General features: G+C 47.7%; 1 protein-coding gene across 1 annotated transcript in view; it reads left to right on the forward strand.

The window, feature by feature from the left end:
• Positions 1-3,800: 3,800 nt before the first annotated feature.
• The window catches only part of EHD3 (EH domain containing 3), a 29,784-nt gene continuing 16,974 nt past the window's right edge, over positions 3,801-16,610 (forward strand). Inside the window, exons 1-2 of the mRNA XM_063078745.1 lie at positions 3,801-4,027; positions 16,172-16,348. Coding sequence (XP_062934815.1) covers positions 3,801-4,027; positions 16,172-16,348 — 404 coding nt within the window. The remainder of the gene's footprint in view (positions 4,028-16,171; positions 16,349-16,610) is intronic.

Here is a 16,610-nt window from a genome sequence, read left to right on the forward strand (position 1 = left end):
TTATACTTATCTCCCCATGCACATGTGCAAGAGTTTCTCTAGATAATGCCTTGCAATGGAATTGCAGGACACAGGTAGCACACGCACACCTTCAGCTGTACTGGGCCGTGCCAAATTGTTTCCCCAGGTGGTGGTGTCAATCTGCACGTCCACCAGCACTGAGTGAGAGAGCTCCACTGCTCCACATCCTCGCCAACACTTGGTATCATTCAACTTTTTTTGATTTTGGCCATTTTGGTGGGTGTGAAGTGTTATTGTCGATTGCCGTTTCTCTAACTACTACTAAGATTCAACATCTTTTCTTGTGTGTATAGAACATCCATGTAGCCTTTGAAAAAGGAATTTTTATGTCTTTTGCCCATTTTTTTGTTGCTGGAATGTCTGTGTTATCGATGGGCAGGCATTAATTATATATTTTTGATGCATTTTTGTTGGTTTTTTTGGATTGTAATTGTCTTTTCACTCTCTTCGTATCTTTAGTTGAACAGAAGTGCCAATTTTACTATTGCCAAATGTATTAATTCTTTCATTTTCAGTTGTTGGTTTTGGCGTCTTATTTAAGGAATTATTCTTAACCTTGTGGCACTATACACGTGATCTCTATTGCAACTTCTATTTATGTAAGGTTTCCATCTCTGCTGGCTGTTTTGCTGTGTCACTGCTCTGTTGGCCTATCTCTATGTCAAAAACACACTATCTTAACCACTGCAATTTTATAATAGCAACCACGAGGACGAGTTCCCTTCACTTGGTTGTTGCTGCTGCTGTTGCTGCTGTGGTTTTCTTCTCCCTCTCTCCCCCTCCTCCTCTTTCTCCCTCTCCTTCTTCACTTGGAATATCTTAGCTATTTTGGGACCATTGTTCTATATACATTTTAGAATCACCTTGTTAATTTCCATGGAAAACACTGTTCAGATTTGGATTTAAATTATATCTATCTAGTACTGAATTACGTTGTAAAGAACTCACATCTTTGTGACATGGAATCTTTTCATGATCGAACGTGGTATGTCTCTCCCATTTGTTTAGAACTTCTTTAAAGTCTTTTCATAAAGTTTTACCATTTTTCACATAAAGGTCTTACACATCTTTTGCATAGAAATGCTGAATTAATACTTAGTTCCTTTTTAAAGAAAATAGATTTTCAACCATTCAGGGTTGAGACCAGAGTAGATGTGTCAATTGGCACTGTGCAAATTAGATATTCAGAGCTGACATTAAGTGGTACACAATAGCACAGCTGCACTGGTTTGAGAAATATTGAAATATTTTCATAATGGGACCTCCAATTTTCCCCCTGCCACTCTGGTTATCCTGACCTCTCCGCCCCTGGACAGGCTCAGACCTCCCCAAGCTCCAGACAGTACTGGCTTAACACCTGACACAACGTGGGGCCTCAGGCCTCGCTCCACTGGGAAGTTGTTAAATATTTTTAATATTACATCTTAGGTTCATATGCTGGTGCTAAGGTTATCACCAAGGTTGAAATATTAATCTGAGTGGTTTCTCAACCATGGTTCAGCGAGCTCAGAAAGAAGTGATAAGCTTTGCGGTTCAAGGAGGGAGCCAGGAGATCTGAGCTGTAACTTAGGAGATTCTATTCAGCACCCACCTCTGATAATCCTCACCGAAATCCCTGAAGCTTCACCGTACTCCTCCTTGAAGCTCCCGCATGCACTTCAAACAAAACATATTTCAGACTGAACACATGATCTTTATCTGCTAAATCTGCTCTCTTCCTTACTCCCCTCATTAGTGGAAGAGCTTCTCCAACTACCTTGCCCCCTACAGTAGAAAATTTAGATCGTGCTAGACTCTGACTCACCTTCATTTACTCTTTTATGGCTTACCATGATTTGTCAATTCTATGCCATAAAGAAAACCTCTTCAATCCAACCTGTTCTCCACTCCTCTTGCTGCTGTCTCTTAAATTTTTGAATCGTTTCCGAACTGGTCTCTTGGCCTCCAGCCTCTTTTGCTCCTCCAGTCCCTCCCCCGCACTGCTCCTAGGGCATCAGTCCCCGCTGGTCCATTAGCCTACTCTGCTTCCTCATCTGCAGAAGGGAGGGCAGTGGAAGCTCTCTGCCTTGGCAGGAAAGAGTGTTTTAACACGACATTGATTAGAACGGTGCTAATACAAAGCAGATAGACATTGAGTTGGTTTATTATTGGTTTAAATTCTATACAGACAATGTACCTTTTTGCCTACACCTGGCCATGTTCCCACCCACTCTCCTTGGTTTTGATGCTGGAGATAATACGATCTGCATCATAGAGTGCTGTGAAGGTGAAATGAAACAACACTTGCTGGGTGCTTAGCCTGGACCCCCCCCCCCACACACACACACACTCGCACACAGTAATTAACGTAACAGTTACTAGAAAAGCATTGTTGCTGGGTCCCCATGCCTTTCAGTCTGGCTTAGGTCCTCCCTTCCACCTTTCTGAACCCTATATTCCAGCTGTGCCAAACTGTTTACTTTGCCTTGGACACACCAAGTTCTTCCAGATTTCCCGTGCCTTTGCAAATGCCCTTTACTGTGCCTGGAATGGCTTACTTTCTGTGGATTCATCATTTAAGGCCCGGCCCACCGTCTTGCTACCTGTGAAGCCTTCCTCAAATTATCCACACAAAAGAAATGCCTCCTCCCCTGTGCTCCCATTGCCCTCTGCTCATGCCTCCTCTTTAAAGCCTGCCTTGACTGGAGCTCCTGGAAGGGAGAGTCTGTATAGTGCTCATCTTTGTATCCACAGTCACCAAAATTGTGTCTGCCCCATAAAACTGGTTGTGGGGATTTTGCTTGTTTTGTTTTGTTGGAATGAATGACTGGATGGATGAATGAATGACAACGGTTTTGACTTCACTTTAAGCCTAGCAAACAGTTTAGCTAGTGACAGTTTTGGTTATTTTATGTAACCTGATATTGGACCCTTCTTCTCATGCCTCAAAAAAAATATTCCCAAAGGCTAGAGCACCCGTGTTCCCAGGGAATTGATCTCAGTAACTAAAGGGAAGGCGATTTCAAAGCAGGGAGAGTGGTGAGTAGGTCCGCTCTGTCTTCGCAGCCATCCCTGAGAGGGCGCTGTTCCCACATCAACCTCCAGAGGCGGGGACTGAAATGCCAGAGCTTTCCCACCGGACTAGGTCAGCATCCTTCCCAGCATCGGGTCCCAAGCGTGGCGCCTGCCCACAAACATGGCGGCGCCCTGCTCGGCGTCTCGCCCCCGTGATCGTGGGGCCGGCCGGGTCTTGCCAGTACTCGGGGACTTCCTCCGCGCGCCGGCTTCCTGCCCGGCTGGCATTTAAACCCGCGCCCGGGGCTGCGGGATGCTGCTGCGGATGCAGAGCTGTCCGCGGGCTGGGCAGCGCCGCCGCCTCCCCGGAGCCGCCCGGGCTGGACAGGAGCAGAGCCGAAGCATCCCTTAGCTGCACGCCAGGCAGAGCAGGCGAAGGCTGGGGGGACACCGGGGACCCGGCATCGGACCCCGGCATCAGGCAGTTTCATCGCAGGTTCCACTTGAATCTCCGACATTGCAAGCCTCTCCCACCCCAGCCCAGATCATTTTTCCTCCCTCCGGCCCAGGCTGCTGGATGAAGCAGGGGCCGGGCTCGGTCCCGGTAGCAGGGACAGAGCGCGCCCCCGGTCCCCCGAGCCGCGCGCCCGAGCCATGGTGCGGCTGAGCCCCGCGCTCGCGTGAGGCGGCGGCGCGGCTGGGAGCTCGGCGGCCGGCCCTGCGGGGCACCTTCTAGGGAGGAGTCTTCCCCCGGGGCTGCGCGCGGGGGGCGAGCGGCGGCCGCGATGTTCAGCTGGCTGGGTACCGACGACCGCCGGAGGAAGGACCCTGAGGTCTTCCAGACGGTGAGCGAGGGGCTCAAGAAGCTCTACAAGAGCAAGCTGCTGCCCCTGGAAGAGCATTACCGCTTCCACGAGTTTCACTCGCCTGCCCTGGAGGATGCCGATTTCGACAACAAGCCCATGGTCCTGCTAGTGGGCCAGTACTCCACCGGGAAGACCACCTTCATCAGGTGAGCGGCCCAGGGCCTGGGCAGCCCACCCCGCCGCCCGGTACTTAGACCCTCCAGTGACTCCCAGTGCCCCACTCCTGCCTGGGGGCACACAGGAAGCCTTCAGTCAAAGGGCTCTGAAGAAATCCCTGGGTGCAGGTGTAAAAACGTGTACCCCACAATTTCACTGCTCATCCCGCTCCCCATCCTACCTGGAGGTACTTACCCCCTTGGCTCAGGCAGTTTGTTATGAAGTGTTCAAGTTCAGAGCCATCTCTGTTCTCCCCATTTTATAGATGATGAAACTGAGTCCCAGGAGGCACAAGGGGGAGAGCTCCTGTCTCTGGAGCACCTTATGCTGGTGGGGGTGTCTTACACACTCACTTTTTAGGGTGTCTTTCGTGGCTGGATGCACTTCTCTTGCCTTTTGAAGGACTAGGCACTCACGTGGGTGGGCTTACAGCTGCACTGAGGAATTCTGATGGGAGCAGGCCTGCCAGTGGAGGTAGGCAGGGGACCCCTGTGGCCCCCTGTGTGGTAGTGCCACTTGTCCTGCTTTTATCAGTTTCCTTCTCTAAGGCAGAGCTCCAATGTATAGCACTTGCATATCCTGACAGAATGTATGTCACAGTGTATATCACAACAGAAGCAGAGTCAGAAGCAGAATGCTATTTTTCCCTTTTCTCTGGTTTGGTCTTAATGGCTCGATAATAATATTTAAGACTTTCAGAGGTGGAAGCGATATTGGCATTGTCTCATGCAGCCGCTTGACTTTGCAGGTAAGATAACAGAGGCATACAGAGGTTAAATGACTTGTCCAAAGCCATGTAATGGGTGGGCAGCAGACCTGAGATGCAGGTCCTAGACGCACGTGAGGAGATGGCGGGCTAAACGCTGTCACTTTAAGGATGAGTCATCCATTCCCTTGAATTACAGAATCCTTGGGCTGGAGGTATCCTTTCCAAGTCCACTTGCCACCTTACATTCAGAGAGGTCTGCATATTGTCCACCAGAGTGATGAGAATTCATCGTATCTTTAGAGAACAGGCTTCTCTTTAGTCCTCAATCCACACAACCTCCAAGGCCAGACCATTTTCCTAGGCCTCTTTTACAGCCACTCCAAACTGTTGAGAGTGCCTGTGGCCCTCTGTGTTGAGAGTCAGGCTCCCACAGTGTGGGAAGGGGGTTCAGTAGCCCCCAAACTCTCATCTCCTGCAGAGGGTTTGAAAGCAGGTGTCCTGTTGTTTCCATTTATTGGCTACTTGAGCATCTGCAACATGCAAAACCCTGTGCTTTGTTTGGTGAGGAGAGCAGAAAAGTAAACAGTCTGGTTACTAATTTTCAAGGTACTAATTTTCTCTAACCCTAAACGTATAACACAAGCCTTCTGGAGTAGGACGTGCACCATCATAACGTGTCATGTCTGAACAGAACGCCAGATCGAGTTTGTCCTTGTGGAGTGGACAGCCCTGGGCTCAGCAGCTTTGAGAGGCCAAGTGATTTCTGAAGAAGTTCAGGACATGGGAGTGATGGGCCTGTTGGCTCTTCTATATTTTATATTGTTAGAACTGCAGGAGCCCTTAGAGATTAATCTAATTTATTGCTTCTCAACTTTTAATAAAATCAGCACCTTCTTTGAAGTCCGATGAAAGATGTGGACCTGTCTTTAGAAAAATTCACATCTATACCAAATTTACATCAAATGTTGGGAGTCCAAGAGGCCATTCTTGGACTTCACGGTGAAAACCCTTGATCTAATGAATCCACACCCCTTGTTTTATTAAGCATCCCCTGCCCTTGCTGCTAAAGGCACATCCGAGCTGTCTGGTTCTGTAGGTTTCCTTTGTGATTTCTGTCCTCCTCCAGGTCTGGTTTGTGCCTCCTGGGAAGCACAGGTTATTTGTAGACTCTTCCTGCCCTGCCACAGCCTTCCCTGACTCTCTGAACATACCTTGGTGATAACTCTTAGTGCATCATTTGGAGCTTCTCCTTCCTGGAGCTTGAGCACTTACAAGGCAATATCTGTACCTTGGCCCCTCCAGGGCCTTGGCATTGCCGGGGCCTTGCCGGGTGTCTCAGCTGTGGGAGGGTCCCCTCCCAGTAGACATTTGCAGAATGGGAGGGAAATGGGGAAAGATGAGTGTCCCTGGGGCAGGATCCCCAAGCAGCAGACAGGCTTAAGTGCCTTTTGTCTGAGACACTCTCCTGGCGTGATGTGAGTCATCGCTGGCTGTTAACTGGGTCTAAGAAAGTAGCAGAGTCAAGTTGCCACAGATTATTTCTTATATGAGGGAGACAGGAAGGCTGGGAGAGGCAGATCCCTCTTCTTTCTTATCCTTTGAGTACAAGAGTGCTCCCTCCCCAATTGTGTCAGTAACTGAATTTAGCTCATGCATCAAAAGCTTTCTCCTCTTGAGGGAGAGTCACCCAGCCAGGTAGGAAAGGTTGTAGCACAGGAAACCTGCCAAAACCAAATTACGTTTGTTTCTTCTTTCTCATTAAATTCAATAAACAGTCATTTTTATTGCAAAATGCAGAAGAGAATAGATTTGAAGAAGACAAAAAATTCACCCATTACTCCATGACTCCTGTGGAAACCATTTTAAGTTATGTGTGTGTGTGTGTGTATACAAGTATATGTGTATATACCTTTCCAGTATTTTTAGCTATTTTCTAACACGGTTGAAATCATGTCATATATATAGTTTTATGTGCTGGTTTGTTTGTTTTTCTTATAGCATGAGCATTACCTATGTAATTAAAAAAAAATTTTTCTTATAGCATGAACATTACCCATATTATTAAAATATCTTTGTAAGCATGATTTTTAACAGCTCCCTGTATGTATATGCAATTATTCATTCAAGCACTCTACTTCTTTTAGGTTGATTCTACTTTTTGCTATTGCAGAATCACTCTGGATATCTCTGTGCATAATATTTTTCCATATATTGGACTGTTTTCTCAGGGATTCCCAGAAGTGGAATTACTAGGCCAAAGGTTTTGTGGAGTATCATGTTTTTAAAAATTCTTTTTTACTTTTTGATTTTTGTATTAAGAGCCATATTTCGCAGTTGCTTTCCAAGAGGGTAGGTTGGCACAACATCCTTTCCGCAAAGCAAATAAGGCCCCCTGGGGTAGGCAACTCTGCCTGTGCCTAGATCTCAGGATCCCTTCCCTCTCCACCCTCTCTCATCCCTCTCTTGCCTCGGTTCTCATCTCCAATCAGAGGCCTGGACCTCTCCCTCAGAAACAAAGACTTGTCTCTTTGTTCCCCAGTTCTTGGCTTTTTGACTCCTGAGTGTCCATCCACTTTCAGTTATATGTGCCTGCCATGGGGTCTATTTCTTGTCTCAGGAAGAACACACAGAAAAAGACATTCTTCTAATAACTAATTAATGTGCTACAATCTCTGCCTGAAATAACTTCCTTGGCCTAAGGCCCAGCAACCCAGGGTAATAAAATAAACAATAAATTGGCCTGGCAGCTGCTCTCTCCAACACAGACTGCCTCTTTGGAGTACAGTAGCTCTGTGTCCCTCTGGCCCTGGCAGTCTTTCCTCCTGCCTCTACTATTTTTCTCCCTTCAGTATTTTTCTTGCTGGCATCCCTTGAATCCCCCTCCCTGGGACCATCGGCCCCCTGGTCACTCCTCCTTGCTGCCCACATTCTGAGGCTCCACTGTTCTATGGCTAGTGGAGGTGAGTAGCTGAGGGAGGCCTGAGTATTGCATGGGCTATGAGGGTGGCCTCACTGGATGAGGCAGAGCTGAAGCAGAGGCCCTGAGGGATTGGCTGTGGGCTGGGGCTGCAGAGCTCAGCTGACCTAGTCTGCACAGGAGGTCTGGGCTGGTCCCAACGGTTGCCTGAACCTTCTCTAGAGGGACTTGGACTCTGAGGTATGAGCACATGGTAGGGCTGCTGGGCAGGGAGTGCTCCACTGTGAGAGCTACTCAGATGGCCCTTTCAACTTCCCCCACTTATTCAGGGGACTCTCTGTGTCCACTTGGTATTTGCCTGTGGCTGTACCATCTCTCATCACCACCCTGGCATCCCCACCCAGGCCTCCCCCTGGTCTTTGCAGCATTGCCATCCCGGAAAAGATGGTTTTCTGGAAAGCCAAAGGGTGAGGGGAAGAGGGTCACCATTCCAGGTAGACCCAGTGACCTCTGCAAAGTCTATCCTGCCAGCCACAACACTTCGATCCCTGTCTAGCTTCTGAGATCAGTGGATGTCCTTTTTCTGTCAGGGCTCTGATCTGCTGGGTCTCTAAGTGGGGCTGGGTGAAAATCCACCTGCTTCATACAAGGCCTGGGTGTTAATTGAGGGAACAGAAGACCCTAGGCCGGAGGAACTGCGTCCCCCTGCCTCAGGTCCAGCTTAGGGTCTGCCTTGGAAGTCAGGTATCTGGAGGTTATCAGGAAAAGCATTTACTGGAAAGAGAAAGACCTTTGGAGAAAAGTCTCCATCCCATTCCCCTGACAGTGGGACAAAGGCCATGGAACAAGCCTAGGCCAGCAGAATCCAGGCTCCACTACTTCCTAAGAGACCTGGTTAGGAAGGTCTAACCGAGATCAGACCACCTAACCTTTCTGACCCTCAGTTTCCTTATCTGTAAGATGTGAATAGTAGCAACTACCTCATAGGGTTACTCTCAGGGTTAGGAGGGGGACAGACCAATTTAGCACCATGGTGCTCCAGGCACCATGCTTGGGGCTCTTTCTGGCTTGATTCTGTAACATGAGACTTAGGGTCTGACCTCAGGAGGGTAGCAGGAAGCCCTTCTCCAGCACTGCAATAGCCAGGGTGAAGGGGAGGGGGGATCTTGCCTCGGCTGATCTCTGAGGGCTGGAGGAGATGTGTGATGCTGAGCCCTGGGCAGGCTGGTCAGTTGCTGGGTGGGGTCAAGCAAGGGGAGGCTAGCGGGAGGCTGCACAGTCTCGCCACTAGGTTCTCCTTCGCACTGGAATCCCTTCCTCCCAGGGCTGAGGGTGCTGCTGCAGGGGATGGAGCTGACTCAGACGTCAGCTTGGTCATAAAGAGTCTCCCACCTGCTGCTCACTTTGTGTCTGCGGGTGCATTACAGTCTCCCTAAATTTCTGGGAGGCCTACAGGATGGGTATTATTATATTGACCCCATTTTAAAGCTGAAGGTTAGGGACTGACTTTCCCAAGATACAGATATATAACATGAATACCCATAACACAAGGCAGAAAGTGACAGGTGCTTTTATGGTGTACCTAAAAGACATACAAATTAAGAGCTATAAGATTTGTAGGGAAGAGAGCAAGTACATGCAGTGTGGGGTTAAGGTGGGAATGAATCAGCATAAATTTCACGCAGGAGGCATTTAAGCTGGATTTGGAGACCAGGCGGGAATATGCTGAGTGCTTACCAAGGCCTTCATTTTCTCTGTTGACTGTGCCAGTGTGGGCAAACGTCTAGGGTAGCCCCTGCTTTTTCACAGATCTTGTATGTAATCTCAGAAACTTCACTTTCTAATGGAGATAGTTAGAAACATAGAATTATCCCCATTTTATAAACCAGGGAGACCAAGGCTCTTAGTCTGTTGGGTGACTTGTCCAAGGCCATGTTGGCAATGGAATAACAATCCATAAGGGCGTTTTCTTCAGCTGAGCCGAAGCACCTCCCCAGCCAGTGCCTCCAGCAGCGGTGTTCGTGGCCTCACCCCTTTCTGTTCCCCTCCCCAGGCAGCAGCAGCCTGAGGGATCCCAGCAGCAGCCCTGAGTCTGGGCCCCACTGTTGCAGCAGTGGGTACTTTGGAGGCAGACTGGATTAAGATTCCTGTCTCCACACCTTACCCCGGGTGCTTAGGTCACCAGTAAAGCAGCCCACATGCTTAGATCGCCAGTCAAACAGGTAACCAAAAAAAGGAAAATGTTATGAAATAACTTAAGAAAAATATGAAGAAAAAAGTAAAATAAATTTCAGAGACAGAAGTAGATTAGAGGTTACCAGAAACAGGGGTGAGGTGGAGTAGGGGGGTAGGAATATGAGAAGTTATTGCTTAATGGGAACAGAGTTTGTTTAGAATGATGAAAAAGTTTGGAAATAGACAGAGGTAGTGGTCACACAGCATTGTGAATGTAATTAATTTCACACAATTGTATGTTTTAAGATGCTTAAAATGGAAATTTTTATGTTCTATATGTTTACCAAAATCAAAAAAAGAAAAATACAAAGAAAAGTAGTGCTCATGGGAAAAATCAGAATTGCATTGGATTTCCCTACACCTATTCCACGGTTTAGCATTTATTTATTTTGCATTGGATGGCGAGAGAGGGGGATGTACCAACAGTTTTCCAGCTCTTAGGACCTCTAAATATTTTAACTTGGCCCTGAACTTGGGCAACCTCAACATACTCAACTGCAAAACTGAAATGCTGCTGCCATCCCAAAGAGCTTGTAGGACTAAGCAGACTACTACAGGTAGAGGTCCCAGAACAGCGCCTGCCACACGGTGGGCCCACAGCTGGTCCAGTCCTTCTTACTCTGGTGTGTCTCCAACTGAGCGATTCCTACCCAGTCTTGAAGTAACTTTTCTTTTTTTGCACTGCTGTGGGAATGTTTTCACCCGGCAACAGAAGCCATCTGTATCGCTTCCCATGAAGTAGCAGTGCATGAGATTCCTCAGTAGATGTTCCTTTCTGGACATAGTGGTGGCTTTGTTATAGGGGCAGCCAGTGCTGCAAGCGATACCCAAATGCCCTTGAGAATTTACCCAGACCCAGGTTCTCTGCTTGGCCTGGCTGTGCTCCCTGGACTTGCTAGTGGCCTCGATTAGACTCTGTGTTTCTCCAGACCCCTGTGTGGTCAGCAAGTTTGGGGTCATGTGGGTTTAGCAGCTCAGCAGGCCCAGCGCAGGCCCCTTGCTGGGCCGCCTCAGGCTGCGGCACCGAAACTTTGCAGGAAGCCACCCTGTTTGGCTGGGAAGCATCGCTCTTTGCTCATCTGCTGAGTACACCCTGTCTCTCTCAGGGATGGAATTTGAGATGCCCGTGTAAGGAAAATACTTCATCACTGCTGATTGACCCTGTTCTTTCTGGGCGTTTTCGAGGCTGCCTCAGAATGGTCCTTTCCACCCCTCTCAATTTCAGCTGTCTCTAGAGCCTTTGATGGTCCCCCCCACACACACATACACACACACATGTACACTCTCAACCCACACTTGCCATGCCCCCTGTGGGGCCCTATTTAGGGCTTCTCATCCAAGCACTCACTGGGTCAGGTGCTCGGCAAGCAAGTATGGATGGGGTCTCCCAAATCACAGTGCTGAGTCTCATGAAAGGTTGCTTCCCAGGGGAATCTGGCCCTGCTGTTTCATTTTTTTAAAAAATAATTAATGTTTTTAATTGATACATAATAATTGTATATATTTATGGGGTCCATGTGATGTTTTGGTAACATGTATGCAATCTGTAATGATCACATCAGGGTAGTTGGGATATCTGCCACTCCAACAATTATTATTTCTTTGTGTTAGGAACATTCCAAATCTTTGCTTCCAGCTATTGTTCTGTAATATACAATAAATTTTTCTTAGCTGTAGTCACCCCACTGTGCTATCCAGCACTAGAACTTATTCCTCTTATCTAACTGTATTTTTGTCAACCTCTCCCTATTTCCCTGCCACCTGCCACCCTCCCCAGCTTCTGGTAACCAATATTCTACTCTCTACTTCTATGAGATCAACTTTTCTAGCTCCCACGTAATGAGAGAGAACATGAAATATTTGTCTTTCTGTGCCTGGCTTATTTCACTTAACATCATGTTCTCCAGACTTATCCCTGTTGCTGCAAATGACAGGATTTTATTGTTTCTTATGGCTGCATAATATTCCATTGTGTATGAATTCCACATTTTCTTTATTTATTCATCTGTTGATGGACACTCAGGTTGATTCCATATCTTGACTATTGTCAATAATTCTGCAATAAATATTGGGATGCAAATATCTCTTTGACATACTGATTTCCTTTCTTTTGGATATATACCCAGTAATGGGATTGCTGGATCATACGGTATTTTTAGTTTTAGTTTTTTGAGAAACCTCCATACTGTTTTCCATAATGACTGTACTAATTTACATTCCCACCAACAGTGTATAAGAGTTCCCTTTCCTCTGCATCCTTGTCAACATTTTTATTTTCTATCTTTTTGATAATAGACATTATAACCAGAGTGAGGTGTTATCTCCTTGTGGTTTTGATTTGCATTTCCTTGGTGATTAATGATGTTGAGTATTTTTTCATATATTTGTTTGCCATTTGTAAGTCTTCTTTTAAGAAATGTCTGTTCAAATCCTCTGGCCCAACTGTTTCTAAATCCCAAAAGTGCCCTTTTAGAGCCTGGAGGTCTGGGGCCTGCTCTGCTCACCTGGTAGCAACAGCTTTTGCATGCCACACCCCAGTCATTGAGGTGGAGCTGTGAACTCAAGGGCTGATGTTTAAGGAGATGAGTACATTCCTGGATTTGTGGGCCCCAAAGCCACACCTTCTCCCCAAGGACTGGCCCTGGCCAACCTCCTGCCAAACTGTTTTCCTTTGTGGTCTTCTTATCCCACTCCTTGTTCTAGTTCTGTTTGGGGCTCAGCCCTTCAGGCCTGTCCCCAGATGTGGCTGTATTTCCTGGCCAAGGGGAGACATGGGGCAGGAACAGAGACAGTGAGTGTAGTGGTTAGGAGCATCAATCCTCAAATCCAAGTGCCAGGTTCAAATCCTACCTTTGCTGTTTACTGTTTGCATAACCTGGGGCAAGTGGTCTAACCTGTCTTCTCCCCTTTCACATGGGATGATAATCTAAATGCCAGGTACTGGTTAGATGTTGCTCTGTAACTAACTTAATCTTCAGTATATCCCATGAGGTGGGCTTTTTTATTAGACCTGTTTGATGATGAGGGTCATGGTGTTCACATCAGAGCAGATGTGGAAATGAAATGAGATAATCCATGGAAAGTTCAGAACAACGCCTGGGACATCACAGGTGCCCACTAGATCTGAACTGTTATCCCTCATGTTTTAAGGGGAGGTTATTAAGTACCTTCTGAAGGGTGTATTCCTCATGGTTAGAGAGTGGCCCTGGGCCACTGAGATTGCCAGCGTCTCCCAGGAGACCCTGAAGGGGAAGGTGCTCTGAGAAAGCAGGAAGTGATTTATTCTCATCCCAACCCCAGTGCCAGCTTGCAAAATGATCCTCTAACTGGAGGAAATCCTGCCTTCACACCCAATTGTTGGGCTGGGATCCTGGAAGGGATGAGGGGCTTCCCAAGGCAGCCTAAACCCTTCCCGTGCCCTGTGTGGCAGGGGTGGCCTCCCAGGCAGCAGTGCTCGGGGCTCTGAGCAGATCAACAGCTTCCTCCAAGGCTGCCACAGACCTTCTGTAGGCTTCTTGGGGAGGGAGCCCATAGCACCCCAACTTAAACCACCATGGAGCCGCGGAGTAAATAACAGCTCAGATGCTTTCCCAGGGCACACGTGCGGTGTCAGTGAACCTCAGTGAGCCTCCCTGATCATCACCCTGTTGTGCAGAGCAGGACTGCTGCTGTGGCTCACCCTGGGGAGGCATGGATGGGAGGGAGCTCCTGGAGACGTGGGCTCTGGTCACAGCTCTGCCCTGACTGCCCATGGGGCCTAGACCAGCTCACTCTCAGCAGTGGTTTCCTCAGGGTAGAAGACAGTTGAAGAGCAAAGGATTCGGTGATATGGGATTGGGTTCGAGCCCAGCTACTAGCTGTTTAAGTTTGAGAAAGCCACGTAACCCTTCTGAGCCTCAGTTTCCTCAGCACCTACCATAGGGCTGCTGTGAGGACTGAAGGAGATAGTGCTGTCGTGGTGCTTTGCTTCATGTCTGTACGTGGAAATGCTATTGAATGTCAGTGGTTATCATCAGGAAAGTGAAAGCTTGGTCCAGAGCAGGTTCTCAACCCTGGCTGCACATGGGAATGAACTGCGCAGCTCTAAAGACTAGCAGTTGCCAGGTCCCACCCTGACCCGAGGGGTCAGAACCACTAATGCTCCACAAGTGGCTCCTATGGGCAGCCAGAGCTGAGGACCGCAGATCAGGACATGTCCAGGTTTTACTTCCCAACCTAACAGTCTCTGACTTGGCGTCTCTTCTCCTCAGGGCTCCTCATTTCTTCCCTCTGAGCGTGAATATGGACCCAGGAGGTTTTAATCGGGTGGGAGGTTTTCAGCATTCGTGGAGACTCACCCCATGGGTCTGTGTTTTTTGGGCAGCATCGCTTAGCCCCTGTCCATCACGCTCTTGGAAGATGCCCCTGGAGCTCTCCTCTGGCCAGTCCCCAGCCAAGGCAGTTGTGCGCTCCTTCCTTCAGTCTGGCCTCATGCTGTTTGAGCTCAAGGCTGTTCTGAGCTCCTAATGGCCTTGGTTGTCCACAGAGGCTGTTCTCTTCATTTTCTGGCTACCATGTGCCCTTGCTCTTGGCCTTTAAAGGGGGCCGTGGAGAGGGGGAGATGACCTTGGGCTCTCACTGCCCAGGCCTGGAGAAGAGCAAAGAAGGCTGCTTTGGGCCACAGCCATTCCCCCTGCCCTCTCTGGGGTGCCCTTCATCAAGGGGTGGGGTGTGGGTGTGAGTGACCACACGTGGGGCACCATCCAGAAATGGATCCCTCATGTAGTGGATCAGGGAACATAGACTTTAGAACAGAAGGTACACTAGAAAGTGCATTGTCCAGTCTCCTAAATGGAATAGACAGTGAGATCCAGAGAGGGGAAGAGGACTGCCTGAGTTCCCACAGTGAGTGACTGGGACCAGGTCTTGGACCTCCCGTGCCCTCCTGGACCACACTAAGGGGCAGGAAGAGGACATGCTGAAAACCATCCCATAAAAATAAATGAACCCTCTTCTTTACCTTTCTGATTGGAATAATGTATAAATTCACCTTCCACCAATTTCCTTCCATCTAGGCAATGGAAATTGTTAAAGTTAGCCATAAAATTTTCATTGAAAGTGGCTTGTAGTAATCTATATAATGGAATTCTATATTGTCATTAAGAGGAATAAAGTAGATCTGTGCTGCTATCTCCCAAGCATAAAAAGAAATGTGTGTGTTGTTATTGCCCACGTAATTATCACAGGATCTGTAAATTTCTGCTGATGCACAGCACGGCTTCCTTTGTGGTTACAGAGTGTGCACACATTGGGGGCAGGGTGTGTGTGGGGGAGTGTTGGTGCACTAGGAAAGCATCAGCAAATAAAAGGTAACTTTTTGACACCTCTCTAGGTAGAACAGGTAAAAGATTTAACACCTATTTTTCTAAAAGTACAATTAAAATCTCCATCCAGGAATCCCACCATATACTATTACATTTGTAATGAAATTTGCCTGATACCCAAGAACAAAAGGGGAAGAACTAATTTATTAAATATCTGTTTTGTGCCAGCTACTATACAAAGCATTTTTGAATACAGTCTCTTCCCTGAAAGTTTGAATTAAATGGATAGTGATAGGAAGAAAGAGAGAAGAAGAGAAAAAGAAAGAAAGGCATGCAATACTACTTCTGTGCTTAAAAAATAAGATTATATATATATGTAAATATGCATGAACACATAATACATAGCACATGTGTGCATGGAACATTTCTAGAAAAACACAGGATACAAAGTACAGATACTAGAGAGAGGGACCAAAAGTCTAGAGTGGGATGAAGATCCACCTTTCATAGTGTACCCTTTACACCGTTTTTATGTTGTATCTTGTATGACCTGTTATATATTGAATAACTAACCAGATAAATAATGAAAAGCCAGCAGAGTCTATGGATGGTCTATTTCTAACTACGCCTATGTGCAGGTACTTCAGGAGGTTACCTTCAGCTAGGAAGTCTGCAGTACTCTATGTAGGAATCAGTTACAATCTTTATTTCTGAGCCCAAACCTTGCTTTTTACCCACAACTGGTTCGGGGAGGGAAATGATAAGGACTGAAAACTGATACGTTATTTTAAGTTTGGCTGAACTTCTACCTCCTTGGCAGAGTTCTTTGGATTTGTGGTCTGGCCGTGAGATCGCACTGCTCTGCACCTGCCCCTCTGCTCTGACTCACATATTGCCTGCCTTATAGTAGACATGCAGTGCTGACCTATGGGCAGAATCCCTGCATTATGCCTGTGCTCCCTTCTGCCAGGTACCTGCTGGAACAGGATTTCCCAGGCATGAGGATTGGGCCTGAGCCAACCACGGACTCCTTCATTGCAGTGATGCAGGGAGACATGGAGGGGATCATCCCCGGGAATGCACTGGTGGTGGATCCTAAGAAACCCTTCCGGAAACTCAACGCCTTTGGCAACGCCTTCTTAAACAGGTGAGTGTGGAGGAGGGGACACAGTGCCTCCGGTGTTCTCTTCACTTCTTCCTGGAGTATGGGAAGTGAAAGGACAGCAGCAAGGTCCTGGGAGGTGTGGTGTCTTTTCCATACCTAGAGTCTCTCATTGTCCCTTGCTCACTGGGAATGTAACTGAGTCAGTCGCCATTGTGGAAGGTGGGAGCTGCAAACGCTGGGCTGATTCCGCCTGACCAAGGAGTAGGGAAGGGTACAATGATGACTTAGTCACATTCCCCTACGC

The sequence above is a fragment of the Cynocephalus volans genome, chromosome 14 (assembly GCF_027409185.1).
Source record: "Cynocephalus volans isolate mCynVol1 chromosome 14, mCynVol1.pri, whole genome shotgun sequence".
Classification (NCBI taxonomy): domain Eukaryota; kingdom Metazoa; phylum Chordata; class Mammalia; order Dermoptera; family Cynocephalidae; genus Cynocephalus; species Cynocephalus volans.